General features: G+C 37.8%; 4 protein-coding genes across 4 annotated transcripts in view; 1 reads left to right on the top strand and 3 right to left on the bottom strand.

Moving 5' to 3' along the window:
- Window positions 1-587, bottom strand: part of LOC106806462 — a 74,317-nt gene extending 73,730 nt beyond the window's left edge. Inside the window, exon 1 of the mRNA XM_014808401.1 lies at window positions 408-587. Within this exon, the coding sequence (XP_014663887.1) occupies window positions 408-412 (5 nt within the window). The 5' untranslated portion in view covers window positions 413-587. The remainder of the gene's footprint in view (window positions 1-407) is intronic.
- An 828-nt stretch (window positions 588-1,415) lies between these two features.
- On the bottom strand, window positions 1,416-11,051 carry LOC106806471. The gene is made up of 17 exons (XM_014808426.1): window positions 10,574-11,051; window positions 10,120-10,297; window positions 9,292-9,388; window positions 7,742-7,823; window positions 7,506-7,635; window positions 6,671-6,738; window positions 6,053-6,196; window positions 5,738-5,873; window positions 5,276-5,512; window positions 4,750-4,862; window positions 4,430-4,539; window positions 4,208-4,319; window positions 3,360-4,011; window positions 3,058-3,211; window positions 2,599-2,781; window positions 2,137-2,229; window positions 1,416-1,902 (listed from the first exon to the last, which is right to left on the bottom strand). The coding sequence occupies exons 1-17, from the start codon at window positions 10,730-10,732 to the stop codon at window positions 1,872-1,874; spliced, it is 2,679 nt and encodes an 892-aa protein (XP_014663912.1). The 5' UTR covers window positions 10,733-11,051; the 3' UTR covers window positions 1,416-1,871.
- Window positions 11,052-13,271: 2,220 nt separating this feature from the next.
- On the bottom strand, window positions 13,272-19,499 carry LOC106806473 (retinol dehydrogenase 13-like). The gene is made up of 7 exons (XM_014808427.1): window positions 19,322-19,499; window positions 17,893-18,011; window positions 17,019-17,174; window positions 16,584-16,691; window positions 15,866-16,075; window positions 15,373-15,580; window positions 13,272-14,987 (listed from the first exon to the last, which is right to left on the bottom strand). The coding sequence occupies exons 1-7, from the start codon at window positions 19,408-19,410 to the stop codon at window positions 14,882-14,884; spliced, it is 996 nt and encodes a 331-aa protein (XP_014663913.1). The 5' UTR covers window positions 19,411-19,499; the 3' UTR covers window positions 13,272-14,881.
- Window positions 19,500-19,744: 245 nt separating this feature from the next.
- LOC106806474 (PIH1 domain-containing protein 1-like) overlaps window positions 19,745-21,500 on the top strand; it is a 14,388-nt gene continuing 12,632 nt past the window's right edge. The window contains exon 1 of the mRNA XM_014808428.1: window positions 19,745-19,826. Within this exon, the coding sequence (XP_014663914.1) occupies window positions 19,752-19,826 (75 nt within the window). The 5' untranslated portion in view covers window positions 19,745-19,751. The remainder of the gene's footprint in view (window positions 19,827-21,500) is intronic.

Below are 21,500 nucleotides of genomic sequence, written 5' to 3' on the forward strand. Positions count from 1 at the left end.
ACTACTACTACTACTACTACTACTACTACTACTACTACTACTACTACTACTACTAGTACTACTACTACTACTACTACTACTAGTACTACTACTAGTACTACTACTAGTACTACTAGTACTACTACTAGTAGTAGTAGTACTACTACTAGTACTACTACTAGTAGTAGTTCTACTACTACTAGTACTACTACTAGTAGTGGTAGTAACTAAGGAACAGTTGAACGTTGACAGCTTTAATAGCGTAAATATACTCATTACCTTTGATTGTGTTAGACTGACTTAATAATGTCTTGTAAGTCGTAGCATTTATAGCAACAGACACTGGCATACACATTCAGCAACTAACTAGTACCGACTCGAGTAGATGAAAATGAATGAACTGAAAATCTACTACGGCTCAGTCTTACCTCATTTCCCACAATATTTACAGGTCTTTCAAATATCGGCACAACACTTTCAGTCAACTAGGTATCCAGTTTTATGATTCCATCAATAGTATTGTCAAAAAGATCGTTCTTCCACAGAAAACCAATTAAATAGGGAGAAAACATATCTTGTTGTTGTTCTCCGTTTCCATAACTTTCACAATGCATGCTGGGATATACACATAAACAAAAGAACAGGCTATCACCGATATAAATTTAGTTATTATAATAGTGGCAGTAGGTATTAGGTTATGTACTTTGATATCGATTATATTTTTACAACTATATGGATTAATATAATATTACTAATAATATACGTTAGAAATTTTATATTCATAAAAAACAAGCTAAACAGACCGTACTATTGTCATCGTCGCTTTCCGTTTTATAATTATAGTCCCTTGCAGAATGAATGATCCTTATAACTTATAAGATGAGGTTATCGTCAATACTATGCACGCACACACGGCAAATGCAAGCTTTAGATTTGAATACTCATACATAGCAATCTTTGTTGTCGAGATTATTCAGAGACAAAAAAAAATTAGATACTAATACGCGCCAATGTGTGTACCGGATAGCTGACACCCATGCAGAGCATGCTGATTGCTCTTTTGATATTTTACATCACACAACACTACTTATATATTATTTAATTATTAAAATAATCGATGGACAAAACACTGCCTGGGCCGAAGAAACGGAAGAATCTATTTGTGTACATGTATATTTATGCTAAACGCCATATTTTTCTTTACAGTAGTTTGATATAAATAACCAACCTGTGTATATGGCAGCTACCCATAAGATACAGCAAGTGGACTTGTGGCTCTACTAGAGAGGTGGCACATGTATAATTGCCATTCTAAGAAAATAGCAAGTGGTCTTGAAGGAGAGGTAATCACAAACACAGAATCAATATAATAATGCAACTGCCTGAAAGCAACTCGATTCTTCTGGTATTGTAGTATGTAACCCTGTTACATTTGAATGAAATAATTGATATTGATCTGGGTATTGTTTGAAAGTCAACATAATTTTTTTCACAATTACAAAAGAAACTAAATATAATTCTCATCTCATCTATTAAAACAATTAAACGAGTAGATTATTATTAAAACATATTTATTGCCCAATTTGAGTAACAAATAACCTCAACGTGTTAAACATCATTCCCTTGAAGTTGCATTTTCAAAATTGTAATTTAATTGAAATAAATTCATTATAATCAGAAAACTTTAAACTGTTTCTTAGTTTATTTTTTTAATATTTAAATCATCTACCCTATCCAGGTCAATATACAAATGGAAAACTCTGTGTGCCGCCACTGATTTATATATAATATATAAAATTATATATAGATTGGTGTGTGCCACGCACACTTGTGAAAAAGAACAAGTCAATCAGCTCATGTAGGTCCTCGGGCGCCATCTGTGGCTGACATCGTCACTTTCTAAAATACGCTTCTGCTCCCAGTCTGTAAGAAAAATTCCCAACAAAACAATATTTTAGTAGAGCACAGAAAGGTATAAAAATTGACCACTATTTGTAAATTAAAAACTTTTTTAATTTGTATAATTTTTTACTAATAGTTTGGTATACTATGGCGGCTACACAATGTGCTCAGCAAAGCATGTCTAATGCATGGCTACATCCTTAACCAGAAGGAAATCATAGATGCGACAAGAAATATTAAGGACACGACACACACTCATACGGACGCTTCTGGTCAGGATTCATAGCTCTCCAAGCTTGAGCCAAATGCTTAGTGACGTTGCTCATGCGCTGGCAGTTCCCAGTCTTTCTGCAGATGAATGAGTGGAGTTACTTTCTTACGTGCATGAATAATTGATGGAGCACTTTCAATTGTGGAAATGCACAAGACGAAGCATGGCAATTGACGATAACACAATAAAAATAATCTGACCACTATAGGGGCAAGTAATGCCATAGAGATGCAGTACTAGGAAGATAAATTCCAATGCCAGGATTAAAAAGAGGGTCAAGTCAAGAACTTTCTAGAGATCGTGTAATGGGGAAAGTAAAATCGGAAGTACCACAAACTAGCAAACAATAACAGCAACAGACAGTAGAATCTGGATAATTATATATGCGAGTCAAACAATCGAGGAAAATATTAATGCAAGTTAGGATAATTAAATCATTCACATGCCTTTCAAAGAGTTTTCTATTACACTTTGAAAAATACATGAAGCCATTCATCCAGGTTTCCTTCCTGTAATCCAGTCTGGAAGAATTCTGTCCATGTTGCCCAACTGTAACCTGGTTACTAACACAGTTTGATGACACACTGCACCGTGTAATACCTTCTTGCTCTTTCTGCAAAGATCCTGAACTGAAAGGATATAGAATGTTCAACCTGTCATATTCAGGTAAGTCAAATTGTGTTGCAGACAACTATATAGAACGAACACCTGTTTAAAATGGACACATCTTGCATTTCTTTTGAGTGGCAGACAAATTTGAAATCACCCATAGGGAATTGACAGCTGCCTATAAACGACAATCTTATGGTTCCCTGGAACAACACTTGCATACAGATATGAATACAATGTATTCTGATCAATATATAAAGTTTTCTTATACAAACACATGGTATAAATCAACGTACATCACGTCAGAATCTGCTTTCATCAGACATGCTGCACCACTGTCATTTTCACTATTGATGGTGCCTCCGTTCATGCAGTAAGCATGATCAGCACTAGTAACATCAGGCTTTAAAACATCTTCTACAGCTTCAGATTTTGTGGCAATACGAGCCTCTGAAACACAGCCATATTCAAAATAGGAATGACAGAAGCTTCAGCAACTGGAACAACAATTGGATATAATCAATTTAACTTAATTAATAATAATCCAATAAAGATTATCATTAATGTGCTGCTGGTATCGGTGATAAAAGATTATTACCATACAAAATAGGTTCAACTGTGCTGAGGCTAGTTTCCTTTCTCACGGCAGTATTCATGGTAGTGAGAGGCATTCGTTTGTATTCTTCCATTCCTCCTACTTTCACCAAAAAACCTTCTCTATGGGAAGACTGTAACTGGCAGTTTTCCACATCCTCCTTTGCATTACCCATGACATGTACCACAGCAGACTTAGTTGGTCGGACTTTCTTTACACCACCTACTTCCATCATGGATTTATCCCTACAATGAATGGATGGGGAAAACACCAAGCGGCTCCTTTGCTTGCACTCGACTTTCTGAGGCGTATACCGTTGTGGGTGATTTACTGGCTTGGTAGATGCTACTGTAGCACTGACACTAGGAGATGGAGTACACATCAAGCAAGATGTCAGAGTTGTGTTTGCGCTCACAGGAGTTTTCACAGAAGTGACATGCGTTTTTGAAGAGAGATGCCTTGCAGGATATTTTACAGAGTGAGAAGATAGCACTTGGGAACGATTCTTTTTGAATTTCTGTGAGAGTTTCTGTGGCTGTCCCTGCTTTCTTGTTCTCATCCGCCTCCGCCCTGGGACAGGTACATCACCAGTGAAGAGGAGTGACGAGGAAGGAAACAGCACAGAGTCCTCGCATTGGACACCATCAGAAATATCCTGCATAGTAATTGACAGAACATTTAGCTACTAAATTACTGTTTGGTTCAAACGCATTTTAAATTGGTATAAAAAGATTGAAAAAGTTAGCTGGAAATACAGTAAGCTATATTGTCCACACATTCTTGGCTAAATATTTACCAATCTAAAAAGTACCACAAAACAACCTGACCAAGGGAATGAATGTGTAGCATACCCGTGCATCTTGATCTGCATCATCTGCTGGGAGAGCATTAAAATGGCCTGTCAATGCTGGTTGAGACCACATGACACTTCCTCTATTACCTTCAATGTCACCAGGCTCAGTTCTGTCAAATATGGAAAAGTAAGCAGAAGAACTATTGTTTCCTTAAATCTAGCATTTATTATCCATGTCTAATATATTTTTCAATCCTATCTATGATTTTAGTTTGGCTACCTTGATGTCTTGGTTCCCACTAGTATCTTGTTCTTGGACAAAGGTGAATTCAATGACAAATCTAAAGCTTCGGGTAAGTCCGGCAAGTGGTGACTCCTAGTGTATACCTCCTAGAAGAATGTATTAATAGATAAAATTTCGCTGAAATAATTTCAATTGTGCCATTCTCTATTTAGTGCACCATGCATACAGCAATTAATACAAAAAGGAAAAGATATGAAATATACTAAGAGCAATCAACCGTTGACATAGGCTAGTAGGTAAACGAATAGGTGTAAAAACTTTATGATACCATATTTTAGTGGACTTTTCTGACTCACCTGGTTGTTGCCATGCATGTCGGTGAACAGCTCTTGGCCTCCATCACTATGATCAAGTTCAGATGCCAGCATGTAAGAGACAGCAAGCTCCTCTTCAGTGGTGCCAAAGCTCTCTGTAGGTAGGCAATAAATGGCACAAGGTCTATGATCAGGCAGACTTCAATCAAATGGAAATGCTTAAACTAAAAAAAATTCTCCTGGGTGTTGATTTACAAAACATGTTCCTGACACAGTGAATCACTTACAAACACTGGATACAAAAAAGGCCAGAACAAAAAGTGTTACCAACGTGTATCATGGTAGGTACTATGATATTAGGAGTCTATCAATTGATAGACTCCTAATATCATAGTACCTACCATGATACACGTTGGAATTGATAGACTCCTGATGATATGCATCTGCATTTTTGTCACGGGCTCTACAATGTCCCTGTCAGACTTCCAATTAAGCAGTTACATACAGGGGCATGCTCACAACTAGCAAAGCTTATCAGCACTTTTGCAAACAAGGAAATGCTCTATACCACTGTTCATCTTCATACCTCCACCAGCACTTTCACATGCAGGCTGGCCACTGGCACACTTGGATGTTGGCAATTTGCTCAATGTTCTCTTGATGCCATCTGGGGTGAGTAGGTTGGTCAGGGTAACTATGTTATTATAGTTGGGAGTGCTGGTATCGGCCATGTCTGCGTCACGGCGAGCTGGGACGCTGGCTTCGCTCACGGGAACGAAGGTGAGAACTCCATCATTGTTGCTGCCTGCTCAGAAACGAGAGATGTGCACTAAATTTTACGACGTAAAAGTGCACGTCTAAGCACTGAACAGATAAGGCCATGCATCCCTAATATATCTCACACAGAACAACAGCTGTGACTTGCATGCTGAAATAATGATTATGGAAAAAATTGACATTAATTAATTCAATGCAACGCAACATGCAGCACAATTCGATGCAGTCTACATTGGTGCTGTTACTCAAGTACCTTGCAAGATCATGTACTTTTGGTGAGCATCTCCACCAGTACCACCCGCATGCATAGTTCTTGAACTTGTGATGCTCGGTTGATAACCAATACCTTTTGTTTCTTGGTCCAACAAACCACCAGTAGCAACATCTATCTATAGTGATCACATAACTAATTAATACAAATGTATTGCATTTATCGATGCCCTGAATAATGAAGAAAGCAACTTTTTTTTATTGAATTTACGAGATAAGTCATAATAGTTCGGAGTGCACTCAATATGCTTTTAATCACATCCTTCATAACACTCATATGCTTTTAATGGTCTCTTACATGAGAAGTGGAATTCGTCTCTACAATTTTAGATTTGGTCGTCGGTTTCATCGTCACTTGCTCTATGGAGGTAAGCTGCATTGGTATTCCAGTAGTGGGATCGATGATATGAGAGGGCATGGTCACCCTACGTGCTTTCAGTGACTATGAAATCAAAAGAAAGGCCCTGTGGTTATGCACATACCAAGTTCACATCTGCACCTTTCCCTGAATTGAGGTAAATGAAAAATGCAGACGAGGCATTTCGAAATACCTGTGGAGCAAACAGCTTGAGATCATTCCTAGGAAAGCAATAGGTGGATGGTTGATGGAGCAGTGGGTTGGTGATGATTGGTCGCTGGGGGAGTACGCAAGGGACAGAGGAACTGGTTCCAGGCAGACGGCTTCGACTGTTCATCATGTAGCTCGCACACTTTCAAGATAGGGAAACAGAAATATACGCGCACTTGTATGTAAAAACATTACATATTCACCGCAGTCATAGATATGGATAATATGATCTCAGTACTTGCATTAATGATAGACTTTTAATTGGCTATCACCTTGTTACCACAATGTTATATCTTATTAAGATCATTTACTTGTTATGCATTCAATTGTGACCGGAGCTATGTTCACCTTTTTAGACACACGTAATTTTGGTTTGCTTCTCATTCTCCTAGGCTTTATTGGAGAAACAAGCATACCTGAATAAATGAAAGACATTTTTATTGTAAAAGAATTAATCTTCTGTCGTGTGCTAGTCTTTTGTATATGGAGGAGAAAACCATATTTTAGATATAACAAAATAATGAAATATAAAATAACATGTCTGCTGACTTAAATATTAAATAAAAATTGAGAATAACTTAAATAATTTTGTTTTAATGATTAAATAATACACATATAAAATTCATAGTCAATAATCTATTAATAAATGGTAATTCTTCTCAAGATTCCTTTGGACATAGAACAAATCATTTTTACAATGCTGTGTCATACAGCATAATACCAAATTCTTTATGTATAAGGGGCAGAATGAAGAATTAATGAGCACACACTAAAGCAGACATAGAAATAAATCTTTGGATCAGACAGGCTACCTGGCTTTAGAAATAGGATACCTGCAGAAACGTGAGGGAGTCTGCAGTCTCAGATTCAAAACTAAAGATATAACAATGCCACGCAACACAAGTCGAAGTAACTACCACAATGACATGAATTATCATGCTATATCTGTCAGGCATTACCACAGAATATTATTTTAATACAATAAAAGCAAAACTGTATTCAATAGATGTTTAGTTATGTATAGCAAAATTTTCAGTGAGCCACACGGACTCCTGCTACATCAAATAAGGGAGTGTGGAAATAAAACACGCAGTATTCGACTTCAAATCCGTGTTACCTTTACCCCACTCTCTGCTATAGCTATTTGATAAAGTGTCTCAAAATCATCTATGGTACATCTCACCATCCTCTTCATGTTCTGCTGTCAGGAAAGGAAGGTGCATGTTCATTGGAACATCCAACTCAGTAGCCAACTCATGCACCTTTTGCTCTAGAAATGTGCAATAGCGAATGATTTTCTGAAGTTCTTGTACCTGAAAAGAAAATTGAAAAACTTTCATGTCATTAACAGAGATATACTTATGATTGTTTAGAAAACTGCATATAAACTATTGCAGTTTATTGATTTCCATGACTCACCCGAGTTTCTCTGAGCCTCAACTTTCCTGGAACTCTGTTTACCAGTTTCTTAAGGATGGCATTCAGATCATGATGTCTCAACCTAGAGAAAATAAGACATAATAAACTAATATTTGAACAAAATTACAATAGCATGACAATACAATGACTGTGGTACTTGCTACTATACGAAATAATAAAACAAATAATTACATTTACACATATATTTGCTTTTTAAATTTAACTATAAAATTGTGGCTACATAAATGGATAATGATTATAAACTTTATAAATCACCATTTTCAATTGCATCTATATCAGGAGTAGATAATAGGGAAGGAGTGTGACTTCAATAAACAAGGGAAATTCGTCATTTACTAGCCTTATAATACCTACGATTTACTACGCGTAACTCATCCAACTTGAGCTCAAATCGTACACATGCAGTACATTCGCCTAGCATCGTGCAAAATCGTTTTCTCGTATACACCCGCAATCCGGAGATACAGACTAAAACGTACGACACGATTTTTCATTCTGTTGCCAGCAAACTCGATGCGTTCGGAGCCTTATTTGAAACAAAAGGCAGCTACTAACCACAGCTTGCTCTCTCGGCCAGGAGGTGTGGCTCGAGGGAGATTGGACATCGACGCAACACTCGGCGAGATAACTTTTGACCCGGCATACAGCTACATACCGGCATACCGGCATACAGCTGGTATGCCCCACACGCACGCACGTTCACCGCAATCAGCAGCAGCTCCAGCTCCAATCTCCCTGCAAGCCACACGCCTGGCCGAGAGAGCAAGCTGTGGTTAGTAGTAGCTGATTTTTGTTTCAAATAAGGCTCCGAACGCATCGAGTTTGCTGGCAACAGAATGAAAAACGTTTGTGTCATACGTTTTAGTCTGTATCTCCGGATTGCGGGTGTATATGAGGAAACGATTTCGCACGATGCTAGGCGAATGTACTGTGTACGATTTGAGCTCAAGTTGGATGAGTTACGCAAAGTAAATCGCAGGTATTATAAGGCTAGTAAATCACGAATTTACCTTGTTTATTGAAGTCACACTCCTTCCCTATTATCTACTCCTGATCGATATCCTGATGAATAAGCTCATTTTTGATGGTTAGTCATTGAACAGCTCCTCTTTCTCAAGTGAAAATTCTGTGATTTGCTTGTGGTTTTAGTCCAGTCTAATTAATCTTTATACATGCAGTAAAACTAGTTTACAGTTCAATGAATACTGTTATAATACAAGTAAGAACAGGTCCAGGCCATAATAAAAATATTGTTTGTTTGCCCTCACCCGACCGACCCGCCAAAAAAGGGCCCCCGACTCAATTTTTTTATTGATCTTTCCCATTCTTTTACTTATTTGTTACAAAATAATTTCTTTACCAATTACAAATTTAAAGAAGTGACCTGTCTGTCACTTCATAAGCGGACACAATTGCGTAACATACAACAAGAAGAGGGCAGTGCAAGCAAGAGAGCAAAGACATAACTTTTAATTTCAAGCCATGGTTTACAAAGCTTACACAATATTCAAGCTATGGCTGTTTAATACCTCTCAGAGTCTCTGTGCTTTGCCATCAGTTTCATAATGGTTCTGGGAGATTTCACTTTTTTCCGTTCTATCTTTTCCTCACTTTCAGACAATTGCACTGCAATGTGAATTGGTGAGAAATGTGACCAGAACCTATTAGAGGTTTCAATATCTTTATACTCAAGTAAAAAGGTTATTTTTTCAACAAAATCTAGTCTGTAAAAATGAGAAAACATGGGTCAAATTCAAAGTTACCCAAAATTGAGAATAGGGTACTGTATTTCCCAATTGATTAACAATGATTATATTGGAAGAAACCTATGTCAAAAACTAAGATGAGAACCTTAGCTTATTTAAAAAAAAGGGATAACTTGTCTAGAATCTCTGTACATCAAGAGGGTGTCTATAAAAATGAAGAACATAGATGCATGCCAATTTTCCTATGAGCGCACCCTGACCCAGAGGGGGGCTAGCCTAGATAGTAACTATAATGTTCAAATATCATTTGTTCTTTTGACATTTCTAGGCTTTAGTAAAATACATACAAATGCCATCATTCAATTCAGTTTACATACCTCAGTTGGCAGTTTGATCTTCATGTCAGTTTTTTAGGCTAAATCAAATGCTTGCAATATATTTCCATGCAATACGTAGTAAAATTGTAATTTAGATCTAATAGAGCCCAGGATAATAGCCAACAGAGTGAATAGTTTTAGTAATTATCTTGTTAGATGTTTACTTGATTTTATACCCTAATTTTGAAATCTTTTATTATATGCACGTATTCTTCTTTTGTCTAATGTTACTTCACCACTCAGCCATATCAACTGACCTGTTGTATTGACTAACCTTGCATAATTTTTGCCATGTGGTTATCATGAGCTGCAACTGAATTGGCAATTAATTGGTTTGGAGACTCGTAATTCAACCTCTCATAGCTCCGGAATCTATCCTTGCTGCTATTTGACTTGTAAGAAGGAAGTAGGCCTAGGGACCCAGAGTCTTCCCACCACCCACCGTCATGAGGCTGCAACGAAATATATTCACTTATCAATTTGGGTATGGTTCATATAAGAATGGAAGACCTGTCTCCACATGGGATGTACGTACTACGTTTTTTTAACAAAATATCGTGTTAATTACTGACTGTGGTATTTCACGTCTGTTTAACCAATGACATTGAAATAAAATTCTCCATCTAGAATCGGCAGAGAAATATTCACAATTTACTTTAGAATCAGTCTATTTATTAGGTAGGTACCTATTATGAAGCGATAAAATGTTTTTAATGAAACCAACCAACCTTTATTAATGCGCTCCTCTTGAGATTACTTTGCCCTCTACTTGTAGTTTCAATTGGAGGTGTCAAGGACTCAACATCTTGTCCAGAGCAGCCAAGTTCGAACTCTTTCTTGATGACACCACATAAGTTTTCCATATCATAATCGTTGAATTCATTCATGCTTACAAATCTTGGTAACACCTAGAATACAAAAAGCTAGGCAGAAATCTATGTGAAATAAATTGAGACCAAGTATTTGATCATGTGTTAATCGATTAACATTTTCGTGTGAGTATTACTAGAGGTCGAACTTTCAAGACGTCTACAACGTCACAACGTGCACTCTTTCCGTACTGCTACAGCCATATTGAAAAGCGGCCGATGGCGCTCAACGACCACTCCACGACCCGTACATGTCCGCCTGGCGGCAGTCGTTGTAATGTGGCGCAAGGTCGCAAGTCAGGAATATCGCCGATTTGAACGAAAATCGTGACCGAGTGGGTGCGTGGGCGGGGGATTTAGTGGGTGAGTGAGTGAGTGATCGAGTGGGTGAGTGAGCGAGTGAGCGAGTGGGTGGGTGGGTGAGTGAGTGAGTGGGTGAGTGAGTGAGTGAGTGAGTGAGTGATTACAAGTGAGTGACCGAGTGAGCGCGTGAATGAGTTAGTGAGTACGTACGAGTGAGTGAGCGAGTGAGTGAGCGAGTGAGTGCGTGCGTGCGTGCGTGCGTGTGTGCGTGCGTGCGTGTGGTGTATATGTATTATATATATGTGTGAGTGAGTGAGCGCGTGCGTGCGTGCGTGTGGTGTATATGTATATGTGTGAGTGAGTGCGTGAGTGCGTGAGTGAGTGAGTGAGTGAGCCAGCGAGCGAGCTCTGTCTAGACATGCCATGTAGCTCGTTAGGCTGCCCCCCCCCCACAAACCTATTTGAACAAACCCAACTACACAATTAACCCCGATCCTCTCATGAAAAACGAACGGAGCTGCGACGCGACGCGAACAAAACCGGACCGACAAGAAATAACTTACTACTATTAGCAGTGCACTACTAACCAAAGTTGCATATGTCCACCGGTCATACCCACTGAAACCCAATCATTGCAGAGCGAAAGCTTCAAATCAGGCGCCGTTGTTGTAACCGGCGTTAGATATGCCACCTCCCCCAGCTGCAGACAGCGTGATTACATAAAACCATAACATGATTACATAACATAACGATAACATAAAACATGAACAATAACAACAACTAATTTACGTGTCTCGTCACCCGACTAGGCAGACACACGCTATATACACAGAATTCCACATCGACACGCCCCCCCCCCCCCACACACACACACACCAAGACCTCCAGCACTAAGACCTCACGTGACATATACCTACTGATTTACATATGTGACCATTCTGGTGAACTTTCTGAAATACGACAGAATAACATAAGAGAAATATACTGTATAGAGAGACACATGATGTTTTACATCGATGCAAAGCTATTATCAACTTATGTGTGATTGCTTGCCGTATCTATAGAAATGTCCCACAATTAGTCGTCCTTCTGTTTCACGCATCGCAGATTCGTTGACTGAATATATATATATATATATTTATTTATTTATATACCTGTCAGTACACGGAGATCGCCATTGCCTTCCCTGACTTTTGCCTTGGATTGTTGTGCGATGAACACGCTACGTGACTATAAGGCTTGGGTAGGCGCGACCCAATCTTCGAGTTCTTATACGTTCACAGATTATGCCATCAGTCAGAAAAGTAAGCTGACGAAGCTTCTGTAGTCATAAACCCTGAGGTACCGCGTCGCAGATTCACGTCGGTCGCGAGCTAACACGCTTCGCACTAAATAACATTCTTCTAATTGAATCCAGAATACCAAATTTAGATACGGAAATCACTGTCTATGTCAAAATCAATGTCTCGGGCAACCAAATACTGAAATAATACTAATAAATCTGGACGACAAGTACGAATAAAAACAATTAAGTTTAAAATATAACCCAGTTATTTGTCGAAAGTGTAATTCATATTTTATGTAAGATCCTAATATTTTTTCCTGTTTTCAAACAGTGCGCGGATTTAAAACAATCGCATACGAGGCGATTGCATTTTTTTCATAGATTGGTCGCCGACGAGTTATTGATATTTTTCCCGATGGGGTGGGGAGGCTGATCGCCCCTCCCCACTTCAAGAGCACCTCTTGTCACATACAACTACAGCCCACGGGTTATTGCAATAACAAATCTGAGAGTAATCAAGGAAGCTAGCGCGACTTTCTGTGGCATTAAAACCCTGAGGCACACCGCTGCAAATTAATTTCGTTTAGGTTTAATACAAAACGCAAGGTTATGTCGACATCACGAGAACTTATTTTGGTATTTGCCTGCCAGCAAGCAGTGCGCGGATTATTAAACCGATCGCAGACAACGAGAGTGCAATTTTTCATAAATCGTTCACCCAGAGCTTCTGATTTCGTTGTTGAAGAGCGCGGAGCACCTGCCCCATGGAGGCACTCCTGAGGATGACCAAGAAGTCCGTGAAAAAAATGTGCACATTTACGTCGTTTAGCTAAAGCTAGCATTATAAGACTAGTAGTATACTTATGTACATTAATTGCATACCACCCCAACTTTATCTCGCGTTAGTTCAACACAAATGGTTTGGATCATTAACGAAACAACAGATACAGTAAAATACCTGCACAAATGTCGAGTTTTAAATGTTGGTGCAAGTTTATGAATCATTGATACTATAGCTACATGATATCCTTCTGTATACAATATGCAATATATCTCATTTTACAATAAATGACATGCAAGAATTTTACAGATATATATATGTGAAATCAAGAGCTAATACTACCTAATATGTATACTAATAGGTATTATTAGCTCTTTATGAAACAACACAGCTGAACCTCGTTGCTATGTTATACTACACAATGTCTAAACATGGGCTACGCGTCATATTATCACGTCCATCTATTTTAATACTTTAACCCATTATAAACGTACAACAAATACAATAAACACTATTTACGTGTGACGTGAAAAAACAATAATCCTGCAATGGTACAATACATGGGTTATTTTCTACGCTAAACACCTGGTTGATTTTCATTCACATATTTTCAAACATTAGCTAGCTTCTTTTCTCTATAAAGTGGACATGAAATGTGGGAAGATGTTAAACAACGTTTTACACATGTGCTACCTTAATGTATATTACACAGAAGCAAGAAACAGGAGCCACATATATAATTAAGCCTTGCTTTATAAACGAACTGGTTCACGTTTTAAATATAAAAAAATTACACCAGCTTGATATTCCTGCCTGAAAAACCACCGGCATTTGAATATTGTAATTTAGTGCCAGTGGTTCACAATCTTTCTAATTCAATTAATAAATTGTTAACAAATATGATCAGCTGGCTTTACTGTTTTTAACGTAACTAAGCTATGATCACACATTACAAGTAAACACGATATTCCACTGTAAATGTTCTACAGTTACTGCATGCAACATGACGATAAGTTGTCATCTTCAAAAAAACTAAGATCTCTTTTTTAAATGATCTATAATGTACTCTGGATATAAAATGTATAAAAGGATACGTGCCCGAGACATTTCACAATAGTTGAATGATAAATACTGAAAACTCGTTTTAACTGGCATCTCAAAGTATATAAATGGGAACTAACTGAACTGACATTACTGTCATGGCTGTAGCCTAAATTTGGCTAGCATTTCCAAGTATTAAAAACGTTGGTAGGCAATGGGCAAAAAATGCTAATAACAAGCAACAAGAGTAAGTTCTAAATCAATACTTATTTGAAGAATATTGTCACCTGTGTTTTGGAATTCTTCGAGAATGTTAGAATAATTATAATTTACATTTAGCTCATTCATTTTCATTTTCAGGCTTGATTGAAAGCAATTAGTACACTCATTTTCTTACAAACATACTTCTATATATGCAAGCACATTATTCTACCACGTGCTCTTCACATACACTGGTAACATTTGCTCACTCAAATAATATAGACTCATATCAGTCACATGATGTTTTCATCTTCAACCTACTGAAAACCTACAAAATACACAATTTCAACTGCATCGATATATGACATCTTTAAGGTCATTATTTTTTCTAACATGACCACGAATCCCATTTCTGATCACAAGATAACAAAGGTGGAGCCAAAGCTAATGCGATTGTATGAGTATTTTTTTTACTAATAACAAAATGAATTATAACATGTGGACCTTTCAAACATACATGATTTATATGAAGTAATTAATGATAATCAGATGCTTTTCACTCCCCTTTGCCAAGCCCGACCATCTTCATGCTTACATCCCACAACCTGCTAGCGACATCATCATCAAGAGCATTCTTGCTTGGTTCGGCTTCCATGCACTCACTGTAACAAGAACAATAGATTGCTTAAGTAAATGCTGTATGCAATCAATTAACTATGTTACAGAACATGAATAATCACTGCATGAAGAGTCGTCAGAGAAATTGTTGTGCCTGGCAGATTTGCAAGCCCCAAATTTTTAATACGTATAATTCTACAGATCCAGAGCACATTGGAATATAAATCCGTTGCTAGATTAAGTATCACTGGCATCTAAATGTGGCTCAGGAAAATTATGAGTGGCTTGTTTAGTTACACCCAGGCCACGTAGAGAATTCAAATTATTTACAAATTACAAGTCTTAACATTTAAAATTTATGTTTACAAGTTACGTGATTTTGATGTTCACTCAACACACATATTCATGACAATAGTCTAACCAACTCACCTGAAATATTTGCCCGACACACCAGAGATCTCATCTGCAATTGCACAGGTGAGAGGTGTGTTCATTCCATCTTTAGCAGACTTCATGAGCATGAAGACAATTGGAGCTGTGGTTATCATCAGGAATTTATTACTGTGCAGAGGCATGTGTTTGAGCAGATTTGTATTACATACACCAGGGTGTGCTGCATTCACAGTCACGTTAGTGCCTGCAACAGAAAATACATCATCAACTTTACAGATGTAAAAATTCAAAAGACAAACATGTGAATTGTAAAATCTGTGACATACCCTGCAGAAACAAAAGGCTAACCAGTATATTAAAATAGGAGGGAATATCTTGTATAACTGGGGAATAATGACTGGTTACAATTACACACTTGCATCAGATTATAAATCGGATAACTTCAGTTGCACTGATTAGTGACATCCGTTTATTAACAGTTCATGAACCAGGTGTTGAACAATTTTGGGTAGAAGCACCGATGAATTACCTTCAAGTGTCTTAGCCATCTGTCTGGTGAATAAGACCTGAGCAAGCTTGCTCTGAGAGTAGAGACGGCGAGGCTCATATTCCTGCTCCCCATTCAGATTGTTGAACATCATTTCACCGGCTCCATGTGCCCGGCAACTCACGTTTACTATGCGCCCTCTATCAGCTGCCTTCAAGAGATCCAGCAGAAGATGCGTAAGTAGAAAGTGACCTGAAGAGGAAACGATTATTTTGCGTTTGAGAATAAACCTCACTCCAGTCAACTCTGAAATCATACGTCCACCAGATGCATAGATTTTTGGCATCACATGTGGCCACGCAACAGTTAGACCTAAGCAGTGACAGTAGCATTGCTGCATAGGTGTCAACATAAATTTTTTCGTTATATGAATAGCCTTGCCTTGATATCTGGAATACAGGCAAGTCAAAATACAAACCTCAATGTCAATGGCAAAACACATGCATGCATGCACGCACGCACGCACACACACAAACACACATTTATAACAATTATTGTATTTTCGTTTTGATAATAACTACATTATACTTTTATAATGATTTGAATTCGACTGACAAAAGCAGATCCACAGCTCATAACGACATTGTAATGGATTTTCTTGAAGAGCTTAAAGCCATTCATTCAACACAAAATGGCTTAATTTCCTGTTATATATCACCTTAACAATTTGAATTATTTAAACAGTAATACTGACACTCACTGAGGTAGTTCACCTGCCATTGCTCCTCAAACCCATCTTTAGTCTTGCTTAGCTCTGGATTCATCATAACTCCTGCATTGTTGATTAAGACATCAATTTTTTCTTCTTCTGCAACACAATGAAGTAGTAAATGAATCAATCATAAAACCTCTATTATCTTGTTAGCTAACTCTTATCATCAGTGTGGGTATTACTTCCTTTCTAAAGATGTTTGGTGAAACAGTTTATGTTATTAGCGACTGTTTCTCTATGGCCACTGTTTCTCTATTTCTACTAGTAATTAGTATTAGTTGGTAACAATTCCAAGCTGGTAGGTGAGCATTCTGAATTCTTGCCATGGTGGTTGATGCATGGCATGTACCATATTTAAAGGAAAACAAATAAATAGCACATTGCTTTCATGAATTAATAACTTAGCAGACACACATTGCATACCTTTGTGGATTTCTTCTGAAAATTTGTGAACAGAGTCCAGTGATGCTAGGTCAAGGTGCTTCACATACACTTCTTTATTTCTTGCTGCCTTTTTAATTTCATCAGCAGCTTCCTTTGCTGATTCTAGATTTCTGCAGGCTAAAATTATTCTTCCACCTGTAAGATATGAGGTTCACAAAAAGTTTGTTTACAACATGAACTTGTGGTAAAGAAAATAAAGACCCACATAAATTTTTATATATTTGGCCATCGAAAACACTTCTTATAATGTAAAAAAACATTTTTTATATGTTGGAACAGTATCAGCGATTCATAATATATTATTACATAGTTAAATCTAAAAAGTCAGATCCCTAGGACTAAAATATTGCATGACATGTGCACGACACAATAGATCCCATTAACCTGGCTGTTACTAATTTATCACCCTGCTAGTTTAGAAATAACATTTAGGCAATAAAAATACAATTACTCAAGTGCACAGCACAATAAATATAAAAAGAAGATAGGCTAGCTTGAATTCATTAATTTTCCTCTCTATAATGTGACCCAGACAAGGCTAACAATTCTGCACTTGCCTATAATTATTATGTCGACTCGATTGTTATGTTATAAACCAGTTATGAACAGGAAGCTTCAGGCTGCAATAGTGGCAGTACTAGATCGGAATATGAGCAAAAAGACCAACCTTATTTATTTATATACTTGTTCAGTTAAATACCATGAACACATCTAAACAATACCTAGCTAACTTTTAGATACTTTTATGCTACTACTTACCTTGCTTCCTACCAAATATAAGAAAATAAATTATAAGAGGAATTGGGCAGAAAATTCTATGCCAACACTACCAAGATTCTGATAGCCAACCTACCTCTACTTGCAATCTCCTTTGCTAACTCCATGCCAATACCCTGGTTTCCCCCTGTGAGAATAAACGTCTTCCCTTTGGCAAGAGCATGACTGTAAGTAACAGCCCCTTTGAAATATACCCTGCAAATAGTAAGAAATAGGTGCACCTAAAATTAAAAGTCATACATAGTACTATAGCCTAGATTTAGTAATCCAGTAATGAATATGATTACAGTCAATCCTGTGTTAACTGATAACTCTGTTTTGACCCTGTTCCCAATGGCCATAAAAATCTCTCTGCCAATAATTCTGTGTTATATGTGCCCTGTACAGAGAAAATCCCTGTTCAACACAGATGTCGGACATTAATTTTGCATTCCTCGAATGTCCTTCCAGGGCATATAATGGTAACTTTCTTCCCTCAAAGGTTATCATTGGATCAACTACTGATGCAAAATGACAACCAAGCAGATGGACACCTGTCTATACAGGAAACTGTTAAGGGTTCCCTTTAGTGACCATTATATACAAGTTTGACTGTGACAAACTAGACTTTGACAAATATGATCATGATAATACCAACTCTAACTCTGATACACTGATGAAATGAAAATATTCCGAGTATGGTCATACTGATAGGGTCATTCCCACAGAGCTGTAAAGGGATTTACTGACTCAATATAATATATTCTTCAACCTTATTGGTTAGGTTATGTTAGGTTTTAAAGGACAAGTGCCTTTCCCGGCACTTACAACCTGGCACATACCAATACGTGAGATGGGTTTTTGATCATATTTTTCCATAGCACTAGGAGCACCGATTGGTGGAAATGGGATAAAATATAGAAATGGAACAATCCACATCTAAAAGGTCAATTAGTTACTGTGCCATCCTGTTGGGTCACTGGTGCTCCTATAAGCTGGGACAGCCAGCATGGAGTATAGCATTGTCCCTAATTATGGTTTCATGGTTAAATTATCCTTAATCTCAATTAAACAATACGAAGGAAAGATACATCCGCACATTAATACCAGTTGCCAATTGCGCAACATTTGTCTGTTTACTAGTAAAGCATCATAGCATAATAATCATGTACTACATCCATGCCATTAACATTTTGGTTCATGGATATAAGCGCTGACCACAATTCATTTTCGCAATGTCTGACATGTGCATGCCAAATGTCGACAGCTATTAGTATTATATCCTTTGGCCGACATTCTTGCACATTTAAATTTAACCTAATTACTGAAATTGCCTAGACCTAATTGTTAGGTATTATGCGTAACTTCATCAACGTTCTTCGTAATTGCAAATTAGTAATAGGCTACTTATTGATTGGGTCGAGTCATTACTGTTTACAATTTACATTTAAAAATCTTACACACTCACACTGTACTGTGTACAATAGTCAAACACTACAGCCTACAGGGTACAGTAATAGTATTACTTTATAAATACGAGTACTCCTATGAGAATGGCGATCTTCCACACTCCAGATGGAATATCATCAAAACCTAAACCGGGTGGTCCCTGCATTGTGAGAAAATGACAATTGTAATCACAGAATATAACTTATGAACTCGTAAAATTGAAATCGGCGAGTCACGTCGGGATTTGTTTGCTAAGGTGCGACGCCCAGCGGGATTTGTAGGAACTTTCTTACAACCCCAACCAGAAATCTGTATCGTCAAGATCCCGCTTTATTTTTTTGGATGCACCAAAAAATAAAGTATGCACTTTCAGCACATAAAAAAATATTTATGGGTTATTCATATTAAGTGCAATGGCTAGTAGATCTGCGCTTATTTAGAAAAAAAATACGTTACTTATTTTTGTCTGTGCGGCATACGATAGATGACGCTCACGACTGTTTAGATATGGCGGCAACGGATAAAAGCTTACTAACTTTCGAGGATAAAAATAGCGATCTACTCAAGAATTTAGTGATCGAGGTTGTACATGTAAATTAAAAAGTACAATTTAAACGTTTTGTTAACTGATACGTTTTATCTGATAAAACTAACCTAACACAAATACAACGTATGCTAAAAGTAAAAATGTCCAAGTTTGACGCATGATGAATGCACTATGTCTATGAGTATGAATAGTAATTAGTATGATACTGTGACTATGATAATGCAGCGACCAACGTGAACGTGCCTCAACTAGTATTAGTATTACCTACTTACCTAGGCCAGCAGAACAAGTTCATATAGTCCATACACAATGGGCAGTTAGTTTCTGGCAGTGATTCCTACACAATTACCTTTATGGCTTTAAGCATTATATAGACATTTTCTCTCCACCACATTCTTTCTGGCATTACAAATTGATTCAGGAAATCGCCAGATATGGGTGCACATTAGTCATTAGGCTAGGCCTATTATAGCTCTAGTACTATAGCCTGCGTTCGATTAACTGCCGCAGGGCTATAGCACATTGTCGGCTGGAAATACCAACTACGACCTGTTACCACCTGTCCCCATGAAAAATGGATCGCAAAACGCAAAGTTATCGGGCTTTTTAACACTTATTTATCTACATGGACATCTCACCACATGGCATTTCATTTTGAAACGAAGTGGCGTGCGCACGCGTGACGTCACCGGTATTGTATATACCCATAGCTGCCATGTGTTTTGCGTACATATCCGGTAACGTCACGCGTGCGCATGTTGTGCCCAAACTTGGAATCTTGCACAAACTTGGAATTTCAGCGCATCCTCAGTTTGGGCAACCAATCTTGAGATTGGGCAAACAGAGGTGAACAGAGCTTGCACAAACATATGATTGTTAGGATTTCAAATGTTATATCATCAGGGCTGCCAACATTGGGTGATAGGCGAGAGTGAGATGCGAGGGAGCGAAGCGACCGAGTGGGGGTGGCGGTAGGGCGCTTTTGCATTTTATAACTTCAATTTGTGCAATTTGGTGCATACTAAAGTGACCATTTTCAGATATTGTAAGATTTTTTTTGCTGTGCGTGAGATATTTCAGCGTTTTATTCACGAAGAGATATTCATGCGTGAGATATCTCAGCATTTTTTTGCTGTGCGTGAGATATTGTAAGATCAGCGTGAGAGCGTGAGATTTGGTCAAAATGCGTGAGTCTCACGGTCAATGCGTGAGAGTTGGCAGCCCTGTATCATAACTATAACAAGGTCGTATACCTTCTTTCCTCAATGTGTTTGGCACCTTTGTATAAATATTAAATGATTATAATAAATAATTGGATAAATATGAGATAAATCTCTTCCTAGTTTGCACCACGCACACCACACACTCGCTATGAGCGGTTGTTGAATCACCGACTGTTTTCAGTTTGCACAATCTTGAGATTGGGCAGATTCCAAGTTTGGTTACAACAGATCCATGTTTCTGACTCCATTATTATGACAAGTCTTTATTGCTAATCATGTCTCCCATTTAAACAACAATATTGATGATACAGCCACGTGACCACAATTAGTCCGAGGTGACTCTGACACCTACTAATAGTAATACTATACGTTTATACACAATTTACATAACCATTTCTTGCTGCTGATCTAAGGCATTGGGTGCAAATACACTTTATGACGTCCAGTATGGCGGCGCAGTATGGGGGCGCCTAACCCTAACCCTAA

This window comes from Priapulus caudatus, unplaced genomic scaffold, assembly GCF_000485595.1.
Source record: "Priapulus caudatus unplaced genomic scaffold, Priapulus_caudatus-5.0.1 Scaffold162, whole genome shotgun sequence".
NCBI classification, from domain to species: domain Eukaryota; kingdom Metazoa; phylum Priapulida; class Priapulimorpha; order Priapulimorphida; family Priapulidae; genus Priapulus; species Priapulus caudatus.

Bases quoted from the DNA above. Each gene is read 5' to 3' on its own strand.
- LOC106806471 (XM_014808426.1), bottom strand. From the start codon at position 10,732: ATGAATGAATTCAACGATTATGATATGGAAAACTTATGTGGTGTCATC. The intron at 4,320-4,429 runs GTAGCCAAACTA...CATATTTGACAG, and splicing joins GTGGGAACCAAGACATCAAG to AACTGAGCCTGGTGACATTG. The intron at 4,012-4,207 runs GTATGCTACACA...ATTACTATGCAG, and splicing joins ATGCAGATCAAGATGCACGG to GATATTTCTGATGGTGTCCA.
- LOC106806473 (XM_014808427.1), bottom strand. From the start codon at position 19,410: ATGCAGGGACCACCCGGTTTAGGTTTTGATGATATTCCATCTGGAGTG. The intron at 18,012-19,321 runs GTAATACTATTA...TACTATTTGCAG, and splicing joins GGAGTACTCGTATTTATAAA to GGTATATTTCAAAGGGGCTG. The intron at 17,175-17,892 runs GTAGGTTGGCTA...CATATCTTACAG, and splicing joins AAAGGAGATTGCAAGTAGAG to GTGGAAGAATAATTTTAGCC.